This window comes from Rhinoraja longicauda, chromosome 34 (genome assembly GCF_053455715.1).
Source record: "Rhinoraja longicauda isolate Sanriku21f chromosome 34, sRhiLon1.1, whole genome shotgun sequence".
NCBI lineage: Eukaryota > Metazoa > Chordata > Chondrichthyes > Rajiformes > Arhynchobatidae > Rhinoraja > Rhinoraja longicauda.
In genome coordinates, this window is record NC_135986.1 from 19,607,195 (window position 1) to 19,631,284 (window position 24,090).

The 24,090-nt window shown below is 52.1% G+C and overlaps 1 protein-coding gene across 1 annotated transcript in view; it reads left to right on the top strand.

Annotated features, from left to right (window-relative positions):
• LOC144609624 (uncharacterized) overlaps window positions 1-15,099 on the top strand; it is a 71,524-nt gene extending 56,425 nt beyond the window's left edge. Inside the window, exons 30-42 of the mRNA XM_078428122.1 lie at window positions 70-185; window positions 613-739; window positions 1,721-1,828; window positions 2,532-2,638; window positions 4,020-4,174; window positions 5,200-5,310; window positions 7,297-7,399; window positions 7,504-7,546; window positions 8,010-8,052; window positions 9,797-9,944; window positions 10,115-10,335; window positions 12,452-12,574; window positions 13,174-15,099. Of these exons, the coding sequence (XP_078284248.1) occupies window positions 70-185; window positions 613-739; window positions 1,721-1,828; window positions 2,532-2,638; window positions 4,020-4,174; window positions 5,200-5,310; window positions 7,297-7,399; window positions 7,504-7,546; window positions 8,010-8,052; window positions 9,797-9,944; window positions 10,115-10,335; window positions 12,452-12,574; window positions 13,174-13,292 (1,524 nt within the window). The 3' untranslated portion in view covers window positions 13,293-15,099. The remainder of the gene's footprint in view (window positions 1-69; window positions 186-612; window positions 740-1,720; window positions 1,829-2,531; window positions 2,639-4,019; window positions 4,175-5,199; window positions 5,311-7,296; window positions 7,400-7,503; window positions 7,547-8,009; window positions 8,053-9,796; window positions 9,945-10,114; window positions 10,336-12,451; window positions 12,575-13,173) is intronic.
• Window positions 15,100-24,090: the final 8,991 nt, after the last annotated feature.

A 24,090-nucleotide genomic window follows, 5' to 3' on the forward strand; every position in this document is an offset into this window, starting at 1 on the left:
GTGTTGCGTTTTCCAGCGAGGGGCGATGGAGGGAGTGCGTGTCGGCTCACTGTTGCATTGTTCCCGTAGGATTTGGTGGAGCAGGAGTCGCTCGGGGAACTCAATCCCCCGGCACCGAATCCCGAGAAATCCAAACCGCTGACAAAGGGCAGCAAGTCCGACACTCAGATCTTTGCTTCACCCAGGTGAGTCGGCACTGTGTGCAGGGAGTGGCCCAGTGACTGGGGACTGGTACCACGCACGCGCACACACACACACACACACACACACACACACTGGGGGACAGGACGGACACACACACAGCACACGGCAAACACACACTGACCCAAACTGGGGGACAGACACGCACTTTCACACACTCTCGCACACACACACACACTCATGGACACACACACTCTCGGACACAATCAAAGACACACTCTCATGGACTCACACACACACTTTCAGACACACACACTCACGGACACACTCACAGACACACACTCACAGACACCACACATAGATACACACACACAGACCCTCACTGGAGGCCGGGTCACACACACACACACATTCTCTCACACACACACACTCTCACACACACTGACGTCACCCTGTGCCGTGTGTTTCCAGTAAAGTTGAGGCTGCCCACACTCCGAAGCACAGACGAACTCCACTGAAGGACCGCCAGGTGTCCCGGGCACAGAGCGAGAGGGCCAACAGCTCTGACAGCGAGCGCTCGCCAGAACTCAGCATCCAGGTGATGGGGGGGAGGGGAGGGTTTGTGTAACCTGAGTGTACGCGGGTTCCTTGCCCCCAACCTGCGACCTCTCCACACGGCCTTTTGTCATGAGAACGTAAAACATAGAACAAAACAGCACATGGTCTCTGGCGCTGTGAGGCACCAGCTCTACCGCTGCACCACTGTGCTGTCTCTCACAGATTCAGGAACAGTTTCTTCCCGGCTGTTATCAGGCAACTGAACCATCCTCTCACCAACTAGAGAGCGGTCCTGACCTCCCATCTACCTCGTTGGAGATCCTCAGACTATCTCTATTCGGACTTTGCTGGACTTTATCTTGCACTAAACGTTATACTCATTATCCTGTATCTGTAGATAGACACAAAATGCTGGAGTAGCTCAGCGGGACAGGCAGCATCTCTGGAGAGCTCCCATCTCTGGAGAACCCACTCCTTCTCTCCAGAGATGCCGCCTGGCCCGCTGAGTTAATCCAGCATTTTGTGTCAATCTTCGGTTTTCAAACTAGCATCTGCAGTTCTTTCCCACACATCCTGTATCTGTCCAGAACCGGGGGCCACACAGTCTAAGAATAAAGGGGAGGCCATTTTAAACGGAGATGAGAAAAAACTTTTTCACCCAGAGAGTTGAGAATTTGTGGAATTCTCTGCCACAGAGGGCAGTGGAGGCCAATTCACTGGATTAATTTAAAAGAGAGTTAGATAGAGCTCTAGGGGCTAGCGGAATCAAGGGATATGGGGAGAAGGCAGGCACGGGTTACTGATTGTGGATGATCAGCCATGATCACAGTGAATAGCGGTGCTGGCTCGAAGGGCCAAATGGCCTCCTCCTGCACCTATTTTCTGTGTTTCTATGTTTACACTGTGGACGGCTTGATTGTAATCAGGTGTAGTTTTTTCGTTTGACTGGATAGCACGCAACAAAAAAGTTTTTCATTGTACCTCGTTGCACGTGACGATGATAATCTAAACTAACCTGCAGGTCCCCCGTAAGGTGGTGTACGACCAACTGAACCAGATCCTCTTGGCGTCAGAGAGCTGCGTTCCCGAGACGGTAATCATGGTCAGCACCGTGGACTGGCAGGGACAGGTACGCACGGGGGGGGGGCAGGTACACACGGTCGGGTACGCACATCACCCCCCTCCCTGTCCCCCATTCCTCCCTCCCTCCTCTCCTCACAACCCCTCCCTCTGCCATTTCCTCCCTCCTCTCTCTCTCTCTCTTTCCCTCCTCCCCTCTCTCCATAATTCCCCCTCCCTCACTCTAAAACTCTCTCACCTCTTTCCCCATTCCTCTCTGCCCCACTCCCCCCTCTCACACTCCCTATAACTCTCTCCACTCCTCTTCCCTCTCTCCTCCTCCCCCCTCTCTCACATTATGTGTCTATGATTCTCTCTCCCCTCCAGCTTTCTCCCCGTCTCACACCCTGAGTAAGCCTCTCTCCCCACGTCCCGCTCTGTCTCTCTCTCACACACCATCAGTAACTCTCTCTTTCTCCCCATGTCCCTCTCTCTCTCTCGCTCTCTCCCACCATGTATCTCCCCTTCCCCTCTCACATCATCTGTAACTCTTTCTCTACCCTTCCCCTCTCTCACACCCCCGGTTACTCTCTCTCTCTCTCCCCTTCCCCCCCTCTGTAACTCGCCCTCTCTCTCCCCCCTCAGTAACTCTCTCTCCCCTCTTCTCTCTCCTGCCTTCACACCCTCTGTAACTCTCCCTCTCTCTCTCTCCATCCCTCTCTCTCCTGTCATCACACCCTCTGTAACTCTCCCTCTCTCTCTCCCCTCCACAGTACGTGTCTGAGCTGCTGCTGGAGCAGAAGAAGGCCGTGGTGTGCACCTGCTCCATGATCGAGGTACAGACCTCGCTCTCGGCCCTCCTCACCAGGATCCAGCGCTAGTGAGTGTGTGTGTGTGTGTCCGCGCAGGTACCCGGCGATCCCCCCTCAACAAGGCCCTCCGTAACAGAGAGATCTAGTCACTAGGGTTGCCAACTTCCTCACTCCCAAATACGGGACAAGGTGACATCACCGCCCCACGTGACCTCACCCAGCCAGCGGCCATGTGCTCCCGCTCCACTAATGGCTGCCGCTGGCTGGGTGAGGTCACGTGGGGGCCCGGGGAGGTGACATCACCCGTTGTCCCTTATTTGGGAGTGCGGAAGTTGGCAACCCTACTAATAAAGGACAAGGGCGGGTCCCGTGCGGGACAAACCAATTTAGCCCTAAATACGGGATGTCCCGGCTAATACGGGACAGTTGGCAACCCTACTAAGTCATCCTGTGACTCCCCACCAACATATAGAAACATAGAAAATGTGCACAGGAGGAGGCCATTTGGCCCTTCGAGCCGGTACCGCCATTCATTGTGATCATGGCTGATCGTCTTCAATCAATAACCCGTGCCTGCCTTCTCCCCATATCCCTTGATTCCACTAGCCCCTAGAGCTCTATCCAACTCTATCTTAAATCCATCCAGTGAATTGGCCTCCACTGCCCTCTGTGGCAGAGAATCCCACAAATTCACAACTCTCTGGGTGGGAAAAAAGAAAATTCACCTCAGCTTTAAATGGCCTCCCCTTTATTCTTAGACTGTGTGTGGCCCCTGGTTCTGGACTCCCCAACATTGGGAGCAGGTGGAGGGATTTTAAATCACTGTGACCCCTTTCCCCCCGTGATGGAGGGAGGGAGGTGCGAGGAGGGGCTGGGGGGGGAGAAGGGTGGGATGGAGGGAGAAGGGTGGGATGGAGGGAGGGAGGCAGAAGGGTGGGATGGAGGGAGGGAGGGAGAAGGGTGGGATGGAGAAGGGTGGGATGGAGGGAGGGAGGGAGAAAGGTGGGATGGAGGGAGGGAGAAGGGTGGGATGGAGGGAGGGAGGGAGAAGGGTGGGATGGAGGGAGGGAGGGAGAAGGGTGGGGATGGAGGGGGCAGTATGCAGGGAGGGAGTGTCAGGGGGAGAGGGACTGGGAAGGGGAAAAGGGATGGGGCGGTAGAGGAAGAGGAAGAGGGAAAGGGGGCTGGTGGGCAGGGGAGATGGAAGGAGGGTGGGGTGGTGGGGAGGGAGGGAGTGTCGGGGAGAGGGGCTGGGGGGAGGGAGAGAGGGAGAGATGTGCGTGGAAAGAGAGAGACGGGGCAAGAGACTGCGAGGGAGGCTGGAAGGATCGGGAAGCGGAGCTGATGAGGGGAGGGGGGTACGTGGGACTGGGGGGAAGGGTGGGGTCTGGGCTGGGGTCAGCCACTGCATCTCGCTGACCCTCTCCCCCTGTCTCCCCCCCACCCCAGCTGTAACTGCAACGCACAGATGCCGCGGCCGGTGAAGGTGGCGGCGGTGGGCGGGCAGAGCTATCTCGCCGCCGTGCTGCGCTTCTTCGTGGAGCAGCTCGCCAACAAGACGTCCGACTGGCTCAACTACCTGCGCTTCCTCGTGGTGCCCCTGGGTGAGAGAGAGAGCCCTTCCCTTCCCCCTCCCCACCCCTCAGCCTGTTCCCCCCCACTCCCCCCGTAACACCTCCCTCCCCTTGCTTCCCTGTCCCCTCCCCTACCCCCTCTGTCAGCGCTCGCACCCCCCTCTGTCACACCTTCCCCCCCTCATTATCCGCCCCCTCCCCATTCTCGGCCCCGTATTCCGTCCCCTCACCCCCCCCCCTCCTCTCTCACCCCCCTCCTGTTGCCATCTTGGAACAGAATCAGGCCATTCGGCCCATCAAGTCTACTCCCCCATTCAATCGTGGCCGATCTATCTCTCCCTCCCAACCCCATTCTCCTGCCTTCTCCCCGTAACCCCTGACACTGCACTGATCAACAATCTGGCCATCTCCGCCATTGACCTCCACCGCCGTCTGTGACAAAGAATCCCCTCCACCCCCATTGCCCTTCCTCCTTTAGTCACCCCTTCCCCCCCCCCCCATCAGAGGGGGCTCTGGCACCCCCTCCCCTCTAAACTAAGTGAGACCCCCCCCCCCCCTCCGCTGGAACACAGCATAAACCAGAGCAAAAGGAGGCTACAGACTTTTGGTTGTTAAGTGGAGCTACTACTCGTAGAAAAAAAGCTGTTTTTATGTCTGGCTGTGGCTGCATTGACAGTCCGGAGTCGCCTTCCAGAGGGAAGTGCTTCAAAGAGTTTTTAGGCACGGGGAGAGGGGTCAGAGATGATCTTGCCCGCTCGCTTCCTGGCCCTTGCAGTGTACAGTTCGTCGATGGGGGGAAGGTTGCAGCCAACAACCTTCAAAGCTGATCGAACGATCCGTTGCAGCCTCCGGATGTCGTGCTTGGTGGCTGAGCCAAACCAGACCATGATGGGGAAGGTGAGGACAGACTCTACGATGGCAGTATAGAGCTGGAACATCATTGCCTGTGGCAGATTGTGTTTCCTCAGCTGCCGCAGGAAGTACATCCTCTGTTGACTGTAGAGTCTGTGAAGGCAAAAAAAGTTTTAAACTTCTCCCCTTCTCTGTTGTGTCAGGGCTGCATCCGGTGGCCAAGTACATGGCATCTCTGGACAGCAAGTACGGCGGCCTCTTCCTCGACTCTGCCTGGAGTGAGCTGTTCAGCAAGTCCGAGCCGCCCAGTACAGGTAGGATTTCTATGGTCCAATGCTGACAGTGATCACCCCGTACACTAACACTATCCTGCACACTAGGGACAATTTACTATTTTACAGAAGCTGCACTAGTCCCACCTGCCTGCGTTTGGTCCATATCCCTCCAAACCTGTCCAACTGTTTCTTAAACGATGGGATAGTCCCAACCTCAATGACCTCTGGCAGCTCGTTCCATACACCCACCGCCCTCTGTGTGAAAAAGGTACCCCTCGGATTCCTATTAAATCTTTTCCCCTTCACCTTGAACCTTCGTCCTCTGGTCCTCGATTCCCCTACTCTGGGTAAAAGACTCTGTGCGTGTACCCGATCTATTCCTCTCATGATTTTATACACCTCTACAAGATCACCCCTCACCCTCCTGTGCTCCATGGAATAGAGACCCAGTTTACGCAACCTCTCCCTGTAGCTCACACACTCTAGTTTAGAGATACAGTGTGGAAACATACCCTTCGACCCACCGAGTCAATGCTGACAGTGATCACCCCGTACACTAACACTATCCTACACACTAGGGACAATTTACTATTTTACAGAAGCCAATTAACCTATAAACCTGCACGTCTTTGGAGTGAGGGAGGAAACAGGAGCACCCGGTGAAAACCCACACGGTTACAGGGGAAATGTGCCTAAAATGCGAGGTTCCTGTACAGATAGATGCTCCTCGACTTACGATGCTTCGACTTACGATATTTTGACTTTACGGTGGTGCAAAAGCGATACGCATTCAGTAGAAGCCGTACTTTGAATTTTGATCTTATCTCCTCCTCCTGCACCTATTTTCTATGTTCCTATGTTACTAGAGGACATAGCTGTAAGGTGAGCGGGGCAACGTTTAAAGGAGATGTGTCGGATAAGTTTATCTGACAGCTGTGAGAGGCTGGAGGCTGATGTGATAGTGGAGTTTAAGAGACATTTGGATAGGCACATGGATATGCAGGGAATGATGGGATATGGATTATGTACAGGCAGATAAGAGATTGCCTTGGCATGGTGTTGGACATCGTGAGCCAAAGGGCCTGTTTCTGTGCTGCACTGCTTTACATTCTAAATCCATGGGCGGCATGGTGGCGCAGCGGGTAGAGCTGCTACCATTCGGCACCTGAGACCCGGGTTCCATCCTGACTACGTGGGCTGTCTGGAAGGAGTTTGTAAGTTCTCTCCGTGACTGCATGGGTTTTCTCCGGTTTCCTCCCACATTCCAAAGATGTACAGGTTTGTAGGTTAATTGGCTTGGTAAAATTGTAAATTCGATGTTTCTGCGCTGTATCTCTGAACTAAACCAAACGTAGACTTGTCTCCTACTATTTTGCTGTGTGTTCTAACACCCCTCAGGTCTTTCCAGGTGAGGCCGAGGTTCACCTGCACCTCCTCTAACCTCATCTATTGCATCCGCTGTTCCAGGTGTCAACTTCTCTACATCGGCGAGACCAAGCGCAGGCTCGGTGATCGTTTCACTGAACACCTCCGCTCAGTCTGTCTTAACCAACCTGATCTCCCGGTGGCTCAGCACTTCAACTCCCCCTCCCATTCCCAATCTGACCTTCCTGTCCTGGGCCTCCTCCATTGTCAGAGTGAGGCCCAGTGCAAATTGGAGGAACAGCACCTCATATTTCGCTTGGGTAGTCTACACCCCAGCGGTATGAACGTTGTCTTCTCTAACGTCAGAACGTTGTCTTCTCTATCTCCTCCCCTTACCAGTTCGCCCACTTGTCTTCCTGTCTCCGACTACATTCTATCTCTGTCCCACCCCCTCCCCTGACATCAATCTGAAGAAGGGTCTCAAGCCGAAACGTCACCCATTCTTTCTCTCCAGAGATGCTGCCTGACCCACTGAGTTATTCCAGCATTTTGTGTCTACCTTCGGTGGGCCGAAGGGCCAGTTTCCGTGCTGTATCTCTGAACTGAACTAAATGTGGGTTTGTCTCATGCTATGTTGTTGTGTGTTCTCACACCCATCAGATGCGCTGGATGTTGTTGGGAGGATAACGCAGTACATATCTGGTGCCCAGGTGTCTCACCAGCTGCCCATCGCGGAGGCCATGCTGACCTGCAAGCACAAGAGGTGAGCAATCGCACTGTGCTGTCTCCTCACTCTAGTGAGGTGAACTCTGGGTGCCCCTGCTCCCTTTCACTGCTCTCTAACGCAATGCCTCCTTCTCCTCACAGTCATGAAGATGATTCTTATCAGAAGTTTATTCCATTTATTGGCGTGAGTATCTCTTGTATTGAGCTGCACTGCTTTTAAAAGCATATTCTTTATAAACATTAACTCGCTATGCGCACTCTTTCTCTCACGAACACTCTCTCCCTCGCGCAGGCTGTCTCTCTCTCTCTCTCTAGCATGCCGTCTCTCCCTCGTGCACTCTCAAGCACTTTGTCCCTTGCGCATGCTGTGTTTATCCATCCCTCACTCGCAGTCTCTCTCTCTCCCTCGCGCACTCTTCCTCTTGTCTGCCAACTCTCACTCTTGCTGCGTCTCTATCTCTCTGGCACACACCTTCTCTTTCACGCAACTCTCTCTTTCTCATACCGTCTCTCATGCTCTCTCTCTATCTTTTGCACCAGCACACTCTCACTCACTCACAATAATCTCTATTTTCATTAATATGGCTGGAGATTAAAACTTGATTTACAATGCACAACATTAATTTAAAATGTGATTTATTCCACAGGTGGTGAAAGTCGGCATCATTGAACCCTGCCCGTCCACCCCAGGTACTGATATTCCTGGGTCTGCCACAGTCTATGTGCTCCTGTCTCTCTCCCTGGTCACTAGCGTTGCCAACTGTCTCGTATTAGCCAGGACATCCCGTATTTTGGGCTAAATTGGTTTGTCCCGTACGGTACCGCCCCTGTCCCGTATTAGGCCCAGTGTAGACCCGGAGGCCCGGGCACCGCCTAACGGAGGTTACATCGCAACCCGCCTCCCGGCCCGGGCGGCCGCCATTGGTGGTGCGGGAGCATGTGGCTGCTGGCTGGGTGAGGTCACGTGGGGTGCGGGGCGTCACCTTGTCCCTTATTTGGGAGTGAGATAGTTGGCACCCCTACTGGTCTTCTCCAGCCCCAGTGCCCTGCCTGCTGTCCCACCCTCACCCTTCCCGGCTGGTTGAACCATTGTGTCCACTTGCACGTAGATTTAAGGGGAAAGATTGAAAGCGGTCCCGAGGGGCGCGTTTTTCGGATGGTCTGTATAAGACGGCAGGTATAAGGAATGGCCTGCCGGAGGAAATGGCAATGGGTTGAAGGATACAAACTGGCACTGGAAACTTGGCAGCTCATGCGTGTCATCTATTATTCTTATACCTTTTAGTTTAGTTTACTTTAGAGATACAGCGCGAGAATAGGCCCATCGGCCCACCGGGACCGCGCTGACCAGCCATCCCCGCATATTAACACTATCCCACGCACACTAGGGACGATTTTTACATTTACCAAGCTAATTAACCTACAAACCTGTACGTCTTTGGAGCGTGGGAGGAAACAGAAGATATTGGAGAATTCCCACGCAGGTCACGGGGAGAACGTACAAACTTCATACCTACAGCACCCGTAGAAAGGATGGAACACGGGTCTCCGGCGCTGCATTCGCTGTAAGGCAGCAACTCTACTGCTGCGCCACCATGTCACAAATCATACTAAAATATTCTTATATTTCAGTATGTAAGATTTGACACTGAATTGTATGCTAAAAACCCTAGGTACATGTGACAATAATGTACCATTGATATAATTATATTTAAATGTCATTTGCCACACGCAGGCAAATGGGACTAGCTTAGGTTAGCACCTTGGCCTCCATTATATGATTATGACTAGTTTAAAAACACAACATAGAAACAGGCCCTTCGGCCCACCATGTCCATGCCAACCATCGATCACCCGTTAAGAGACTGAGTCACGCCAGTATTTTATGCCAGAATACCATTGGTATTCCCAATCTCTATCCCATTGGCTTGGGGAACAAGCCATATTCCTGAACTATATCCAGATAGCTCAGGATAGATATGTAGGAAAAAAACTGCAGATGCTGGTTAAAATCGAAGGTAGACACACAATGCTGGAGTAATTCAGCGGGTCAGGCAGCATCTCAGGAGAGAAGGAATGGGTGACGTTTTGGGTCGAGACCCTTCCTCAGAAGGTCTGAAGAAGGGTCTTGACCTGAAACATCGCCCATTCCTTCTCTCCAGAGATGCTGCCTGATCCACTGAGTTACTCCAGCATTGTGTGTCTGCCTTAGCTCAGGATAGAGTTGAGTTTGGTTTAGTTTTGAGATACAGCATGGAAACAGGCTCTTCGACCCAGAGTCCACGCCGACCATCGATCACCTGTTGGCACTGGTTGTGTGGAGAAACAAGGCAGTGCAGACGCTGGTTTACTGGGAAAGACGCGCTGCACCCTCACAGCTCGCTGAGCTTGGCGACGATGTGTCTTTGCGCCTCATGTTCTCTCTCCTTCACAGCTGCTGCTGAGCCGGAGGACGCGGTGACGGCTGTGAGCTTGGTCCCCTCTACGTCCCCGCCCCACAGCGCGAGCTCTGCACACGTCAAAGAGGCCGTGTCCACGCCGCCCTCCTCGCCCTCCATGAGTGGAGGCCTGTCCACCACCAGGTGAGTGAGTGAGTGAGCGCTGTTTCAGTTGCAGTTCAGTTTATTGTCACGTGAAGCGGTACACATACATACCCCAGTGTACAGTGTGGTGCGGGCTGGGCTGTGTGCTCCCTTTGGGTAGGGGACGGGCCGGGGACCAGGGCGATGACGATGGTGTTGATGTTTTGCAGCCCGGGAGGTGGGGAAGCCATGGGGCTGCAGGTGGACTACTGGCTCTCGCAGTCGGCCGAGCGACGGAAGGAAGGAGAGAAACGGGATGCCAACACCAAGAACACGCTGAAGAGCGCCTTCCGCTCGGTGCAGGTCAGCCGGCTGCCGAACGGCGGGGAGCTCGCACACACATCTGTCACCATGTCCATGACAGTGGTCACCAAAGAAAAGAACAAGAAAGGTGAGAGGGAAGGTGTGGGGTGGGTGGGGAGGCAGATAGGAACGGACCCTACGGGACCACTGACTACTGGATTATTACATCAATCTGATGTCCTCACCCTAGCCTAGGTTTAGTTTAGGAAAAAAACTGCAGATGCTGGTTAAAATCGAAGGTAGACACACAATGCTGGAGTTAGCTCAACGGGTCAGGCAGCATCCTAGGAGAGAAGGAATGGGTGATATTTCGGGTCGGCTAAGTTATTCCAGCATTGTGTGTCTATCCTAGGTTTAGTTTAGTTTAGAGATACAGCACGGAAACAGGCCCCTTCGGCCCACCGGGTCCACGCCGACCAGCGGTCCCCGCACAACATTAACACTATCCTACACCCACTAGGGCCAATTTTTACATTTACCAAGCCAATTAACCTCCAAACCCATACATCTTTGGAGTGTGGGAGGAAACCGAAGATCTCGGAGAAAACCCACGCAGGTCATGGGCAGAACGTGCAAACTCCTTACAGACAGCGCCCGGGTAGTCGGGATCGAACCTGGGTCTCCGGCGCTGCATTCGCTGTAAGGCAGCAACTCTACCCGCTGTGCCACCGTGCCGCCCTAGCCTAGGGTAGACAATAAGAACCTTTTATCTCACAAAGGTTCAGGCTGAGACCCGATGGAAGTATCTACCTCACAGTGGCAGAGCGGTAGAACTGCTGCCTCACTGCGCGATAGAGACCCAGGTTTGTTCCTGATCTCAGGTGCTGTCTGAGTGGAGTTTGCACTTCCTCCCTCTGACCCCGTGGGTTTCCTCCGGGTGCTCCCACATATCAAAGACGTGCAGGTTTGTGGATTAATTGGCCGCCTGTCAATTGTCCAGAGTGTGAAGTGGGGTAACTAGTGTGAACGGATGATTGGTAGCTGGCGTGGGTTTGCTTGGCCGAAGGGCCTATTTCCATGCAGTATATTTAAACTAAACAAAAATGATGCATAGACAGGATAAACAGTCAGAATTTTTTGTCTCTCCAGGGTTTAAATGTCAGACTAGAGGGCATAGCTTTAAAGGGGCAGAGTTTAGTGAGTGAGTGAGTTTGTTTGTTGGCCAAGTATGTACAAATACAAGGAATGTGCCTTGGTGCTCTGCTCGCAAGTAACAACATGAACATACAGTAAACAATTAAGAATAAAGCATAACACAATTAAAACATTAAGAATACAACATTACGGTTTAAACATGAGTGAAATAAACCAGAGCAAAAAGAGACTACAGACTTTTGGTTATTGAATAGAGCTACTAATCGCGAAAAAAAGCTGTTTTTATGTCTGGCTGTGGCTGCTTTGACAGTCCGGAGTCGCCTTCCAGATGGAAGTGCTTCAAAGAGTTTGAGTTCAAAGGAGATGTGCGGGGCAAGTTAATTTGTACAGTGAGTGGTGGGTACCTGGACGGTGCCTGGAGTGGTGGTGGAGCCAGATTCATTGGTGGCATTTGAGAGGCTTTTTCACACAAGGACATGCAGGGACACAGGGAGAGTTTGCGAACTCCACACAGGCAGCACTGGAGACCATGATTGGAGCTGTGCAGCAGCATCTCTACCCGCTGCACCACTATGTTACACCCTTTTTAAAAATGATTATACAAATACTTTTATTCAGGGTAACACGATCAAAACTGCCTTTGTGGCAGTTTCTGAAACAAGTCATCAATTTTAAAATAACGTCATCCTCATCAGTAATACACTCGACCCCCCGCGGCGACCAGCGTTCACGGAAGGCCTCCAGAGTCCCGGTGGACACCGCGTGTGCGTGTTCCCTCTCCAGGGACACGCGGGCACGGACGTAGGCCCGGAAGAGGGGCAGGCAGCCGACCCCTGCGTGGCCGTCGACTACCCACTGCCTGGGCCTGCGATTGGCCATCTTGTCCAGGTCCAGGAGCAGTCCGACAGGAAGACTCCCTTCCGACCCTCTTCCCTCTGGGTGCCCAAATATCAGGAGCGTGGGGCTAAAATGGAGCCTAATGTAACCGTGTTACACCCTTAAGCTCGGTGCTTGTTTAAATCGCAATCCCGAGCGGGGGAAGGGTGGAAGGGCGCTGTTTGGCAGGGACTCGTTAGAGCCGGGCTTGACTAACGTTGCTTTGTTTACAGTGCCAACCATATTCTTGAGCAAGAGGCCGAAGGACAAGGAGTTGGACTCGAAGAGTCAGGTCATCGAAGGCATCAGTCGCCTGATCTGCTCAGCAAAACAGCAGCAACAGAGCATGCTGAAAGGTGAGGCTGTCACGGGGACCGGGCTCCTGGTGATAACATCCCAGGGATCAGGCGTGGTGAATCCGCTCCTGCTTCACACGCCCCTGTTAGGGTGTTAGGTTTCGTTTTCAAAAAGTGTTCCACTTTCTGGCCATCAACCCTGCAGCTGCCAGGTTTTCCTGAGCTCTGGAATTCCATCCCTAAATCCCATCGAAACCCGTCCTTAGTTTAGTTTAGGGATACAGGTGCGGATGCAGGCCGTTTCGGCCCACCGGGTCTGCACCGACCAGCAATCCCTGCACATTAACACTATCCTATACCCACTAGGGACAATTTTTACATTTACCAAGCCAATTAACCTACAAACGTGTACGTTTTTGGAGTGTCGGAGAAAACCCATGTAGGTCACGGGGAGAACGTACAAACTCCGTACAGACAGCTCCCGTAGTTGGGATGGAACCCGGGTCTCCGGCACTGCATTCGCTATAGGGCAGCAACTCTACCGCTGCGTCACCGTGCCGCCCACAAATCTTCAAGTCTGGGCAGGGGAGGGGCGGTGGAAGGAGGTGTGTGGAAGAGAGGGAGGCTAGTGGTGAACGGTGATGCTTTCTGTCTTGCAGTCTCCATCGATGGGCTGGATTGGAATGATGTGAAGTTTTTCCAGCTTGCTGCCCAGTGGCCAACTCACGTCAAGCACTTCCCCATTGGACTCTTCTCCTACAGCAAGCCAGGCTGCTAGCTCAGCGCAGAGGCACGACTGGCTGCAAGATGCTCAGGGCGGGCGACGTCTGCTCCGCAAACTCCCAGCTGCCGGGAGTGCACGTCCAACTGGAAATTAGAACCGAGACGCAAAGCTGGCTGTTTCCTGAGGGGAAACGTCATAGCTGGTGAGCTGTGTAGAGAGCAGCTTTTATACTCAGAGTGTGTTTGTGTCTGCGTCTTCTAGCTGTCTGTCTACGTCTTCCCGTCTGTGTCTGCACTGTACCGCGTCTGTCTGCCTCCCACCCCTACCCCCTCTGTGTCTGCCTCGTAGCCCCTCTGTATCTGCCTCGTAGGCCCTCTGTATCAGCCTCGTGCCCCTCTGTATCTACCTCGTACCCCCTCTGTATCTGCCTCCTACCCCCTGTGTATCTGCCTCCCACCCCCTCTGTATCTGCCTCGTGCCCCTCTGTATCTGCCTCCTACCCCTGTATCTGCCTCCCACCCCCTCTGTATCTGACTCGTGCCCCATTGTATCTGCCTCCTACCCCTCTGTCTCTGCCTCCCACCCCCTCTGTATCTGCCTCCTATCACCTCTGTAGGGGTTGCCAACTATCTCACTCCCAAATAAGGGACAAGGTGAGGTCACCGTCCCGCACCCCACGTGACTCGCCCAGCCAGCGGCCACGTGCTCCCACTCCACCAATGGCGGCCGCCCGGGCCAGGAGGCGGGTTGCTACGCAACCTCCGTTAGGCGGTGCCCGGGCCTCCACTGTCCGAACCTACAGCGTCCGGATGAACAGCGTTTTGTGTCTACCTTCAATATCAAGGGAGCTTCACTCGGTGTCCATTGTGGCCTGACCCTACCTCAGCAATGCATGATTGGCCATACTTGGTGTGGAGGGAGCTTCATTTTGTGTCTGACGCTGTGTAGTGTGTGACGGGACGGCATGGAGGGAGCTTCACTCTGTGCATAGGAGAAAAACTGCAGATGCTGGTTTAAATGGAAGGTAGACACAAAATGCTGGAGTACTCAACCGGTCAGGCAGCATCTCTGAAGAGTGGAGTAACTCAGTAACTCTGAAGAAGTGTCTCGACCCGAAACGAGTCTGAAGAAAGGGTTCGACCCAAAACGTCACCCATTTCTTCTCTCCCGAGATGCTGCCTGTCCCGCTGAGTTACTCCAGCATTTTGTGTCTACCTTCGACGTTAACCAGCATCTGCAGTTTTTGCCTACACAAATAAGTTTCTCTCTGTGTTTGACATGTTCCCTGGAAGTGTGTGATGGGACAGTGTAGAGGGGGTGTTATTCTACATCCAACTCAGTAAATAGGTGAAAGATTCAAGTGGGTAAACGAGTTGAGATATCAGTAAGATAAGCTGTGAGGTTTTTAAATTGATGGGGCAAGTTTGAGAGTCTGAACGACTTACTCCAGCTCCTAATTCCTACCTTCACCCTCCTATCTATGCGAGTGTATTTAATGGGACTGAACAGGTTTATTGTGCATCTAACCCACGCTGTTTCTGCTCCTGGACTGCGTGACAGCGTGGTGTGGAGGGAGCATTACGTGGTTTAATCCCCATGTTCATTGCTTTCAGAGTATGGGATGGAACGGTGGAAGAGCTTAATTCTGGAGCTAATCCATGGAATAATACAGCATGGAAAGAGGCCATTCAGCCCAACTTGTCCATGCTAACCAAGATTTCTACCTGAGCCTGTCCTGTATCCCTCTAAACCTTAGTAGGAAAAAAACCTGCAGATACTGGTTTAAATCGAAGGTAGACACAAAATGCTGGAGTAACTCAGCGGGTCAGGCAGCATCTGTGGAGAGGAGGAATGGGTGACGTTTCGGGTCGAGACCCATTCCTTCTCTCCCGAGATGCTGCCTGGCCCGCTGAGTTACTCCAGCATTTTGTGTCTTTCCTCTAAACCTTTCCTATCCACATACATGTGTTTTAAACATTACAATTGTATACTTCTACAGCTTACTCTGGTGTCTTGTTCCATATACACACCACCCTTTGTGTGAAAAATATGACCATCGAGTCTCTTTTAAATCTTAAACATATGCTCGCTAGTTTTCGACTTCCTGACTCTGGGGAAAACCACTGTAACCATTAACCTTCTCTACATCCCTCATTATTTTATATACCTCTGTCAGGTATTACAAAGGGTGGTAAGTGCCTGGAAAGTACTACCAGGGTTGGTGGTGGAGGCAGATTAGAGGCTTCTGTAGCAATGCAGAGCATGGATAGATACGGATTATGCTCGGGTAGATAGAGATGGTCTTGGGATAATGTTCGGAACAGACCTCGTGGGCTGAAGGGGCTGTTCATGTGCTGTACTGTTCTATGTTCTAAGTTCCTCTGGTTCAGGGTAGAAAAATCCCAAGATGTTGAACGTGTGTTTGATGTGTATGTATGTGGGGAGGGGAAATGGGGGGTATGCGCATAGGGTTGCCAACTGTCCTGTATTAACCGGGACATCCCCTATTTTGGTCTAAATTTGTTTGTCCCGTATGTGACCGCCCTTGTCCCATATTGGGCCCGGGGGGGGGGGGGGGGGGCTATAGGCCCGGACAGTGTAGGCTAACGGAATGTGTTCGGGGAGTGCGGCCAAGTGTGTTCGCCTAATGGAGGTTGCATAGCAACCCGCCTCCCGGCCCGGGTGGCCACCATTGGTGGAGCGGGAGCACATGGCCGTTGGTTGGGTGAGGTCACGTGGGGCGCAGGGCGGTGACGTCACCTTGTCCTGAATTTGGGAGTGAGATAGTTGGCACCCCTACTCTTCAGCCTCCTCTGGTTCAGGGTAGAAAAATCCCAAGATGTTGAACGTGTTTTTGATGTGTGTGTGTGTGTGGGGGGGAGGGAATGGGGTGTGTGCGCATGTATGTGGTGTGTTCAGAGAATAAAAGCCACTGTGCAGAGGATGGACGGCAAATGTTGAGGAGAGGGGAGAGCAGATCCTGAGCTGTGAGTGGTCCTATCAGATGATGCCCTTCCTCTCTGCTTCCTGCTGCACCCAAAGTCTTGTGTTCCAGGTAACGTTTTTGCTCCGTGTTGTAAATAGTGAATCTTGTCCTTGCTGTGTTGAATATGTGTGTGTGCGTGTGTATACTGTGAGTGGCATTTTGCTACACGCTAGTTCATGACAAATGGAGAAAAGGCCGTGTGCTGGCCTTTGTTACTCGATTAACCCTCACGGGATCACTGAAAGGAGAAAGAAAGTGGAGCCGCTGAAACACGGCAAGTTACTACTGTTCAATGAAGAAAGGCTGGTTCCATCATGCTTTGGGCCAGTTAGCCTATTGCCGTTGTGGGTAAGATGATCAGACAGCCCGGTGATCAGAAGTCACTGCACTCCAAGTGATCTTAGAGGACTGGTGTGTGAATATCTGCATTTTGGAATAATTTTGTTTTTAAAAAGCTGGTTTTATAAAAGTCGGTTCAAAGAGTGGTGAGTAATTGAATGTGCAAGACTATTACCCAATGACGGAGACATCAGAAACTGCAAATGCTGAAATCCTGAGCAAAACAAAGCGCTGGAGGAACCCAGCGGGTCGGCAGCATCTGTGGAAGGACTGCATAGGCGACTTTTCAGGTCGCAACTTTTTCAGATGACAACAGACGATGGCCTACTTTGCTTTTAGTGGGGGAGTTCAGCAAGGCATTATCCACTGTTGAAACAGCGACGCAAAGTGCTTGAGCACCTCAGCTGGTCAGGCAACATCACTGGAGAACATGGTTCGGCAATGTCTCAGGCTGGGACCCTTCACCAGACCCTGCTATCCACAGGATGTATTGTATGTGTGTCCGATAGAGGAAAGAGATCAGTCCTAAGGCCTGCCGGTGAACAGCCAGCCTTGCAGTGTCTCTATGATAAATAACCCCTTGATTGCCAAACCTCTGGAATCCATGCTCTGATTTGGGTTGGTACCTCTGAGAGCTGGTGTGCTGAGTTGCACAGGATCTGGACGTCAGTCTTCCTTCCGAAATAACAAGCACTATTACAACGAACTGCAGATGCTGGGATCTTGAGTAACTCAGCAGGTCAAGCAGCACCTCTGGAGGATATAGACAGGCGACATTTTGGATTGGGACCTTTCCTCAGATCCTGACAAGAGAAGGAGATAGGGTAGGCACAAAAAGCTGGAGTTAGGCAGCATCTCTGGAGCGAGATGTCTCCTTCTCTGGAGAGAGAAACGTCACCCGTTCCTTCTCTCCACAGATGCTGCCTGACCCGCTGAGTTATTCCAGTTTTTTGTGTCTACCTTCAATTTAAACCAGCACCTGTAGGTTTTTTGTCTCCTAAGAATAGGAGATATTTCGGGTCAGGATCTTTCCTCAGTCCCTGACTGTAAATGACGGACCGGATTGGGACTACTCTTCATACCCTGACGGAGCTTCCTGACCAAAAATGTTGCCAATCCACATCCTCCACAGATGCTGCCTGACCCGTTGAGTTACTCCAGAATGATACGAGACTAGACATGAGGATCAGTAAACTCTTGCATCAGTTGGACATGACTAGCAGAAGATAATGATGGCTTGGAGCACTTTCCAGTGCAGAAGGCCATATTCAACCCATCATGTCTGTGCCAGTTGTTTCAAAGAGCTCTCCAAATGTCGAGCCTCTTTGACACAGTCAATACCGTTCTTCCTCGAGTATTTATTAGTTACATTTTGTAAATTTCCATTAAATGTGCTTCCATTCTCCCTTTGATTCCTCGGGAACAGTGTACAAGTGTCTCTGTGTAATTTTTTGTGCTTTCTCTGTCCTTGCCTCCGTTGAGCTATTAACAGCAGGTCTGTTATGTGCTTGGAGAGTGTGTATCTAAGGCGTGTTTCGTCAGTGAGGGTCTCCTTTCTGTGTCTTTTGCTTCAATATATAAAGTATTACAATTTTTTTCTATCCAAATAAAATCCTGCTAAGTATGAATGACTGTTGAGTCACTCTATTGTATTGCAGGTTGGTAGGTCCAGGGTACACGATTCCTGACATACACCAGTCAAAGCCAGGGCATCACCGTCACTAGATCCCTTGCAAAGATTCAATCCATCCTTTAAAAAAAAAGAGATACAGCACAGAAACAGACCCTCCAGCCCACCGAGCCTGCGCTGACCAGCAATCACCCAGTACAATAGCCTTATCCTATACACAATTTTACCAAAGGCAATAAACCTGCACCTTTTTGGAGTGTGGGAGGAAACCGAAGCACCCGGAGAAAACCCACATGGTCACAGGTAGAACGTACAAACTCCGTGGCCGTATTCAGGATTGAACCAGGGTGTCTGATGCTGTACGGCAACAACTCTACCATTGCTCCATACTGCTGCCCCAGATTTCCTGGGCACAAGAGTCAAGTCAAGAGTGTTTAATTCTCAACAATGAAATTCTTGCTGCAGCTAAGCCGTAGTGCAATCAAACACAAAGTCCACAGAAGGTCAGTGTAGGAAGGAACTGCAGATGCTGTTTTAAACGAAAGATAGACACAAAAAGTTGGAGTAACTCAGCAGGTCAGATAGCATCTCTGGGGAATAAGTGATCTTTTGGGTCATAGAGTGATGCAGTGTGGAAACAGGCCCTTCGGCCCAACTTACCCACACCAGCCAATAATGTCCCAGCTACACTAGTCCCACCTGCCCGCGTTTGGTCCATATCCCTCCAAACCTGTCCTATCCATGTACCTGTCTAACTCTTTCTTAAACGTGGGGATAGTCCCAGCCTCAACTACTTCCTCTGGCAGCTTGTTCCATACATCCACTACCCTTTGTGCGAAAAAGTTACCCCTCGGATTCTTATGAAAGCTTTTCCCCTTCACCTTGAACCTATGTCCTCTGGTCCTCGATTCCCCAACTCTGGGAAAGAGACTCTGCATCTACCCGATCTATTCCTCGCATTCCTCCCCTAAAAAAAGTCCAAAGAAGGGTCTTGACACTAAATGTCACCTATTCCTTATCACCAGCGTTGCTGTCTGACCTGCTGAGGTTAGCGTTGTGTGGTGTTTAACAGCCTGAAGGTGGATGTCAAGAAGGTGTTCTTGAACCTGGTGGGGTCCCCGTGTGGAGTAAATGTGTCCATGGGTTCTGAAGTTGAGTACCCTGGACTTTAGTGATCGGTAAAGAGGTGCCATTTGAGCCTGGGTCAGGACCCAGAATCATCCCTTGGAATGAGCAGCTTCCCCAGTGTGGACGAAGGCAATGCTGAGGGAGCGCCGCGCAGTGGGAAGGGGCGGTGATGAGGGAGCGCCGCGATTTGAGAGCGGTTGGTGATGAGGGAGCACCGCGCTGTGAGAGGGGGCATTCGGTGATGAGGGAGCGCCATACTGTGGGAGGAGTTGGTAATGAGGGAGCGCCGCGCTGTGGAAGGGGCGGTGATGGGAGCGCTGTGTAGGGGTTGGTAATGAGGGAGCGCCGCGCAGTGGGAGGGGTGGTGACGAGGGAGCGCCACGCTGTAGGAGGGGGAGGTCGGTGATGAGGGAGCGCCGCGCTGTGGGAGGGGCGGTGATGATGGAGCGCCGCGCTGTGAGGGGGCGGTCGGTGATGAGGGAGCGCCGCGCTGTGGGAGGGGCGGTGATGAGGGAGCGCCGCGCTGTGGGAGGGGCGGTGATGAGGGAGCGCCGCGCTGTGGGAGGGGCGGTGATGATGGAGCGCCGCGCTGTGAGGGGGCGGTCGGTGATGAGGGAGCGCCGCGCTGTGAAGGGGGCGGTCGGTGATGAGGGAGCGCCGCGCTGTGGGAGGGGCGGTGATGAGGGAGCGCCGCGCTGTGGGAGGGGCGGTGATGAGGGAGCACCGCGCTCTGAGGGGGCGGTCGGTGTTGAGGGAACGCCGCGCTGTGTGGGGTTTGTGATGATGGAGCGCCGCGCTGTGAGGGGGCGGTCGGTGATGAGGGAGCGCCGCGCTGTGAAGGGGGCGGTCGGTGATGAGGGAGCGCCGCGCTGTGGGAAGGGCAGTGATGAGGGAGCGCCGCGCTGTGAGGGGGCGGTCGGTGATGAGGGAGCGCCGCGCTGTGAAGGGGGCGGTCGGTGATGAGGGAGCGCCGCGCTGTGGGAAGGGCGGTGATGAGGGAGCGCCGCGCTGTGAGGGGGCGGTTGGTGTTGAGGGAGCGCCACGCTGGGGAAAGGAGGCAGTAATGAGGGAGCGCCGCGCTGTGTGGGGTTGGTGATGAGGGAGCGCCGCTCTGAAGGGGGGGGTGGTGATGAGGGAGCGCCGCGCTGTGGGAGGGGCGGTGATGAGGGAGCGCCGCGCTGTGGGAGGGGTTGGTGATGAGGGAGCGCCGCGCTGTGGGAGGGGCGGTGATGTGGGAGCGCCTCGCAGTGGGAGGGGCGGTGATGAGGGAGCGCCGCACTGTGAGGGGGGCGGTCGGTGATGAGGGAGCGCCTCGCTGTGAGGGGTTGGCGATGAGGGAGCGCCGCGCTGTGGGAGGGGGCGGTGATGAGGGAGCGCCGCGCTGTGAGGGGGGGGCGGTGATGAAGGAGCGCCGCCCTGTGATGGGGGGCGGTGATGAGGGAGCACCGCGCTGTGAGAGGGGCGGTCAGTAATGAGGGAGCACCGCGCTGTGATGAGGGAGCACCGCACTGTGATGAGGGAGCACCGCACTGTGATGAGGGAGCACCGCACTGTGAGAGGGGCGGTCAGTAATGAGGGAGCGCCGCGCTGTGGGAGGGGGCGGTGATGAGGGAGCGCCGCGCTGGGGGAGGGGCGGTGACCCCGCAAGCCTCTTCTAACCAAAGCCCATCGTGCGTTTCAAAAGCGCCAATCGAAGTAAGATAAGCATATTTTTTTTATTTTTACCTTTTACGAGGCAAATGGCGGCGGGTCGTCGTCGTCTCCTCAGCACCACGCATGCGCCTCAACTGCCGCTGCGGGCGCCGCACGTGCGCTTCAACCGTCGTTGCCGGCACCACTCGTGCGCTTCAACCGCCGTTGCCGGCAACGCGCATGCTCTCCGACCGCAGTCGCCGGCACCACTCGTGCGCTTCAACCTTCGTTGCCTGCAACGCGCACGCGCCCGTGCAGAGGCCGGCGCCGCGCATGCGCCTCGGTCGCCGCTGCCGCCGGCGCCTGCAGCACTGCGCCTGCGTGGAGCGGGAAGCCGCGCGGGCGCCGAGGCATTGCCGCCAAAACGTCGAGGGCGGGCGCCCGCGGTCCTGAGGTAAAAGGCAAAGCAAGTTTATCTACATCGCACATTTCAGCAACAAGGCAATTCAAAGTGCTTCACATAAAACATCAAAGAGCGGTTAAAAGGAATTAAAAACTGTCCTTAAGGAGAATAGTAAATAAAAACAAGCTAGAATAGAATGAGACAGGTATAAAATGCAAAATACAAAATTAAAAGTCACAGTGCAGTGTAAGTATCATATCATATCATATCATATGATATCATAAGTCACAGTGCAGTGTAAGTAATGAATAATTATTTGATTTATTAAAATGTAGCGTCAAACAGAATAGTCTTCAGCCTCGATTTAAAAGATCTGGGAGTTGCAGTTTTCTGGGAGTTTGTTCCACATATGAATGTGGTGCATAAAAAAAACTAAACGCTGCTTCTCCATGTTTAGTTCTGACTCTGGGGACAGGAAGCAGACAATAGACAATAGGTGCAGGAGGAGGCCATTCGGCCCTTCGAGGCCCGCACCACCATTCAATGTGATCATGGCTGATCATTCTCAATCACTACCCCGTTCCTGCCTTCTCCCCATACCCCCTGACTCCGCTATCCTTAAGAGCTCTATCCAGCTCTCTCTTGAATGCATTCAGAGAATTGGCCTCCACTGCCTTCTGAGGCAGAGAATTCCACAGATTTACAACTCTGACTGAAAAGGTTTTTCCTCATCGTTCTCAATGGCCTACCCCTTATTCTTAAACTGTGGCCCCTGGTTCTGGACTCCCCCAACATTGGGAACATGTTTCCTGCCTCTAACTTGTCAAACCCCTTAATAATCATATATTTCAATAAGATCCCCTCTCGTCCTTCTAAATTCCAGTGTATACAAGCCTAGCCACTCCAGTCTTTCAACATACGACAGTCCCGCCATTCCGGGAATTAACCTGGTGAACCTACGCTGCACGCCCTCAATAGCAAGAATATCCTTCCTCAAATTTGGAGACCAAAACTGCACACAGTACTCCAGGTGCGGTCTCACTAGGGCCCTGTACAACTGCAGAAGGACTTCTTTGCTCCTGAGAGGTGAGAGGTGAGAGGTCTGGATGGTTCATAATGTAGCAGAAGATCAGAAATATATTTTGGCCCTAAACCATTCAGTGCTTTATAAACCAACAGTAGTATTTTGAAATCAATTCTTTGACAGACTGGAAGCCAGTGTAAAGACCTCAGAACTGGAGTGATGTGATCCACTTTCTTGGTCATAGTGAGGACTCGAGCAGTGGCGTTCTGAATCAGCTGCAACTGTTTAATTCGATTTTTTACGATTAAAAAAGCGCGGCCTCGATGGCAAGGAGGCGAGTGCCGTCCACGAAGACTGAAGCCCAGACAAGGTAGATTTATAAGGATAATGTAATAATATATAAAGAAAGTCAAGAGCGTTTTGCTGTCATGTGTCCCGGATAGAACAATGAAATTATTACTTGCAGCAGCACAACAGAATATGTAAACATAATAGTCTGCAAACAATATAATAAATGAGAAAAAAGTTCAGTGCAGTGCATATTACAGGAGTCGTTGACTCAAAAATGCAGCCAGCATCATCAGATACCCACACCACCCTGAAACACGCTCTCATTTCACCCCCGCCATTGGGAAGGTGGTACAGGAGTCCGAAAATTGTAACGTGCAGGTTCAAGAATAGCTTCTTTCCTACAACCATCGGGTTATAAAACTCCACAACCTCCAAATAAGCTCTGAACTATATGGACGTGGGGGCATCGGTTTTGTCTTTTTGCAGTGGGTGTCCCTACCAGTGTCTACACACATATATATCCTTCATTGTGATGGATTGGGAAATGTCTACCACTATCTGTAGTCTACATTGTTCTAGGCCGTATTCATCGAGAAGTCTGGAACCTTTCTACCATACACCTGTTGAAGTTTAAAGAGAGTCCCTTGATATTATTTGCACTTTATTCTGTCTTAAAACTGTTACAATTTGTTTCGTTGGGTTGTTGTTGTTTAAATTAATTAAATTATTGCAGCGTATGGGAGGCGCATTCCCAATCTCGTTGTACCCCTGTACAATGACAATAAAGATGTAATGTATTGCATTGTATTGTATTACATAGATGCATAGACAATTGGTGTAGGCTTAGGTCATTCGAGCCAGCACTGCCATTCAATGTGATCATGGCTGATCATCCACAATCAGTACCCCGTTCCTGCCTTCTCCCCATATCCCTTGATTTCGCGAGCGCTAAGAACTCCATCTAACTCTCTTTTGAATGCATCCAGTGAATCGACCTCCACTGCCTTCTGAGGCAGAGAATTCCATAAATGTGACATTCTTTGGAAAGTGATCCAAAATGTCACACACGTGACCAGAAGTCATCACATAAAGTAATACATTAAAAAAATCTTATGATATTAATCTTATTCATTGCTATTTTCCTGCCTACAGAACTATGATGCATGCCTGTTAAAGATAGCTTTTAAAATCTCACAGCGTTTGTAAGATAAAACAGATGAAAAAAATGCTTCCGTGTGAGGTCACACACGTGATCAGTCATATTTGACCTCTGACTCTAAACAAACATTGTCAGCGTAACATATAAAAATTTCACTTGATAAACTTCGACATGTATAAGTTGTATATACAGTACAAAACAATATACCTGTAATGCTTTCAGAATTAGAACAGACTAGACCAAGTGGACCCGTTGGGCCC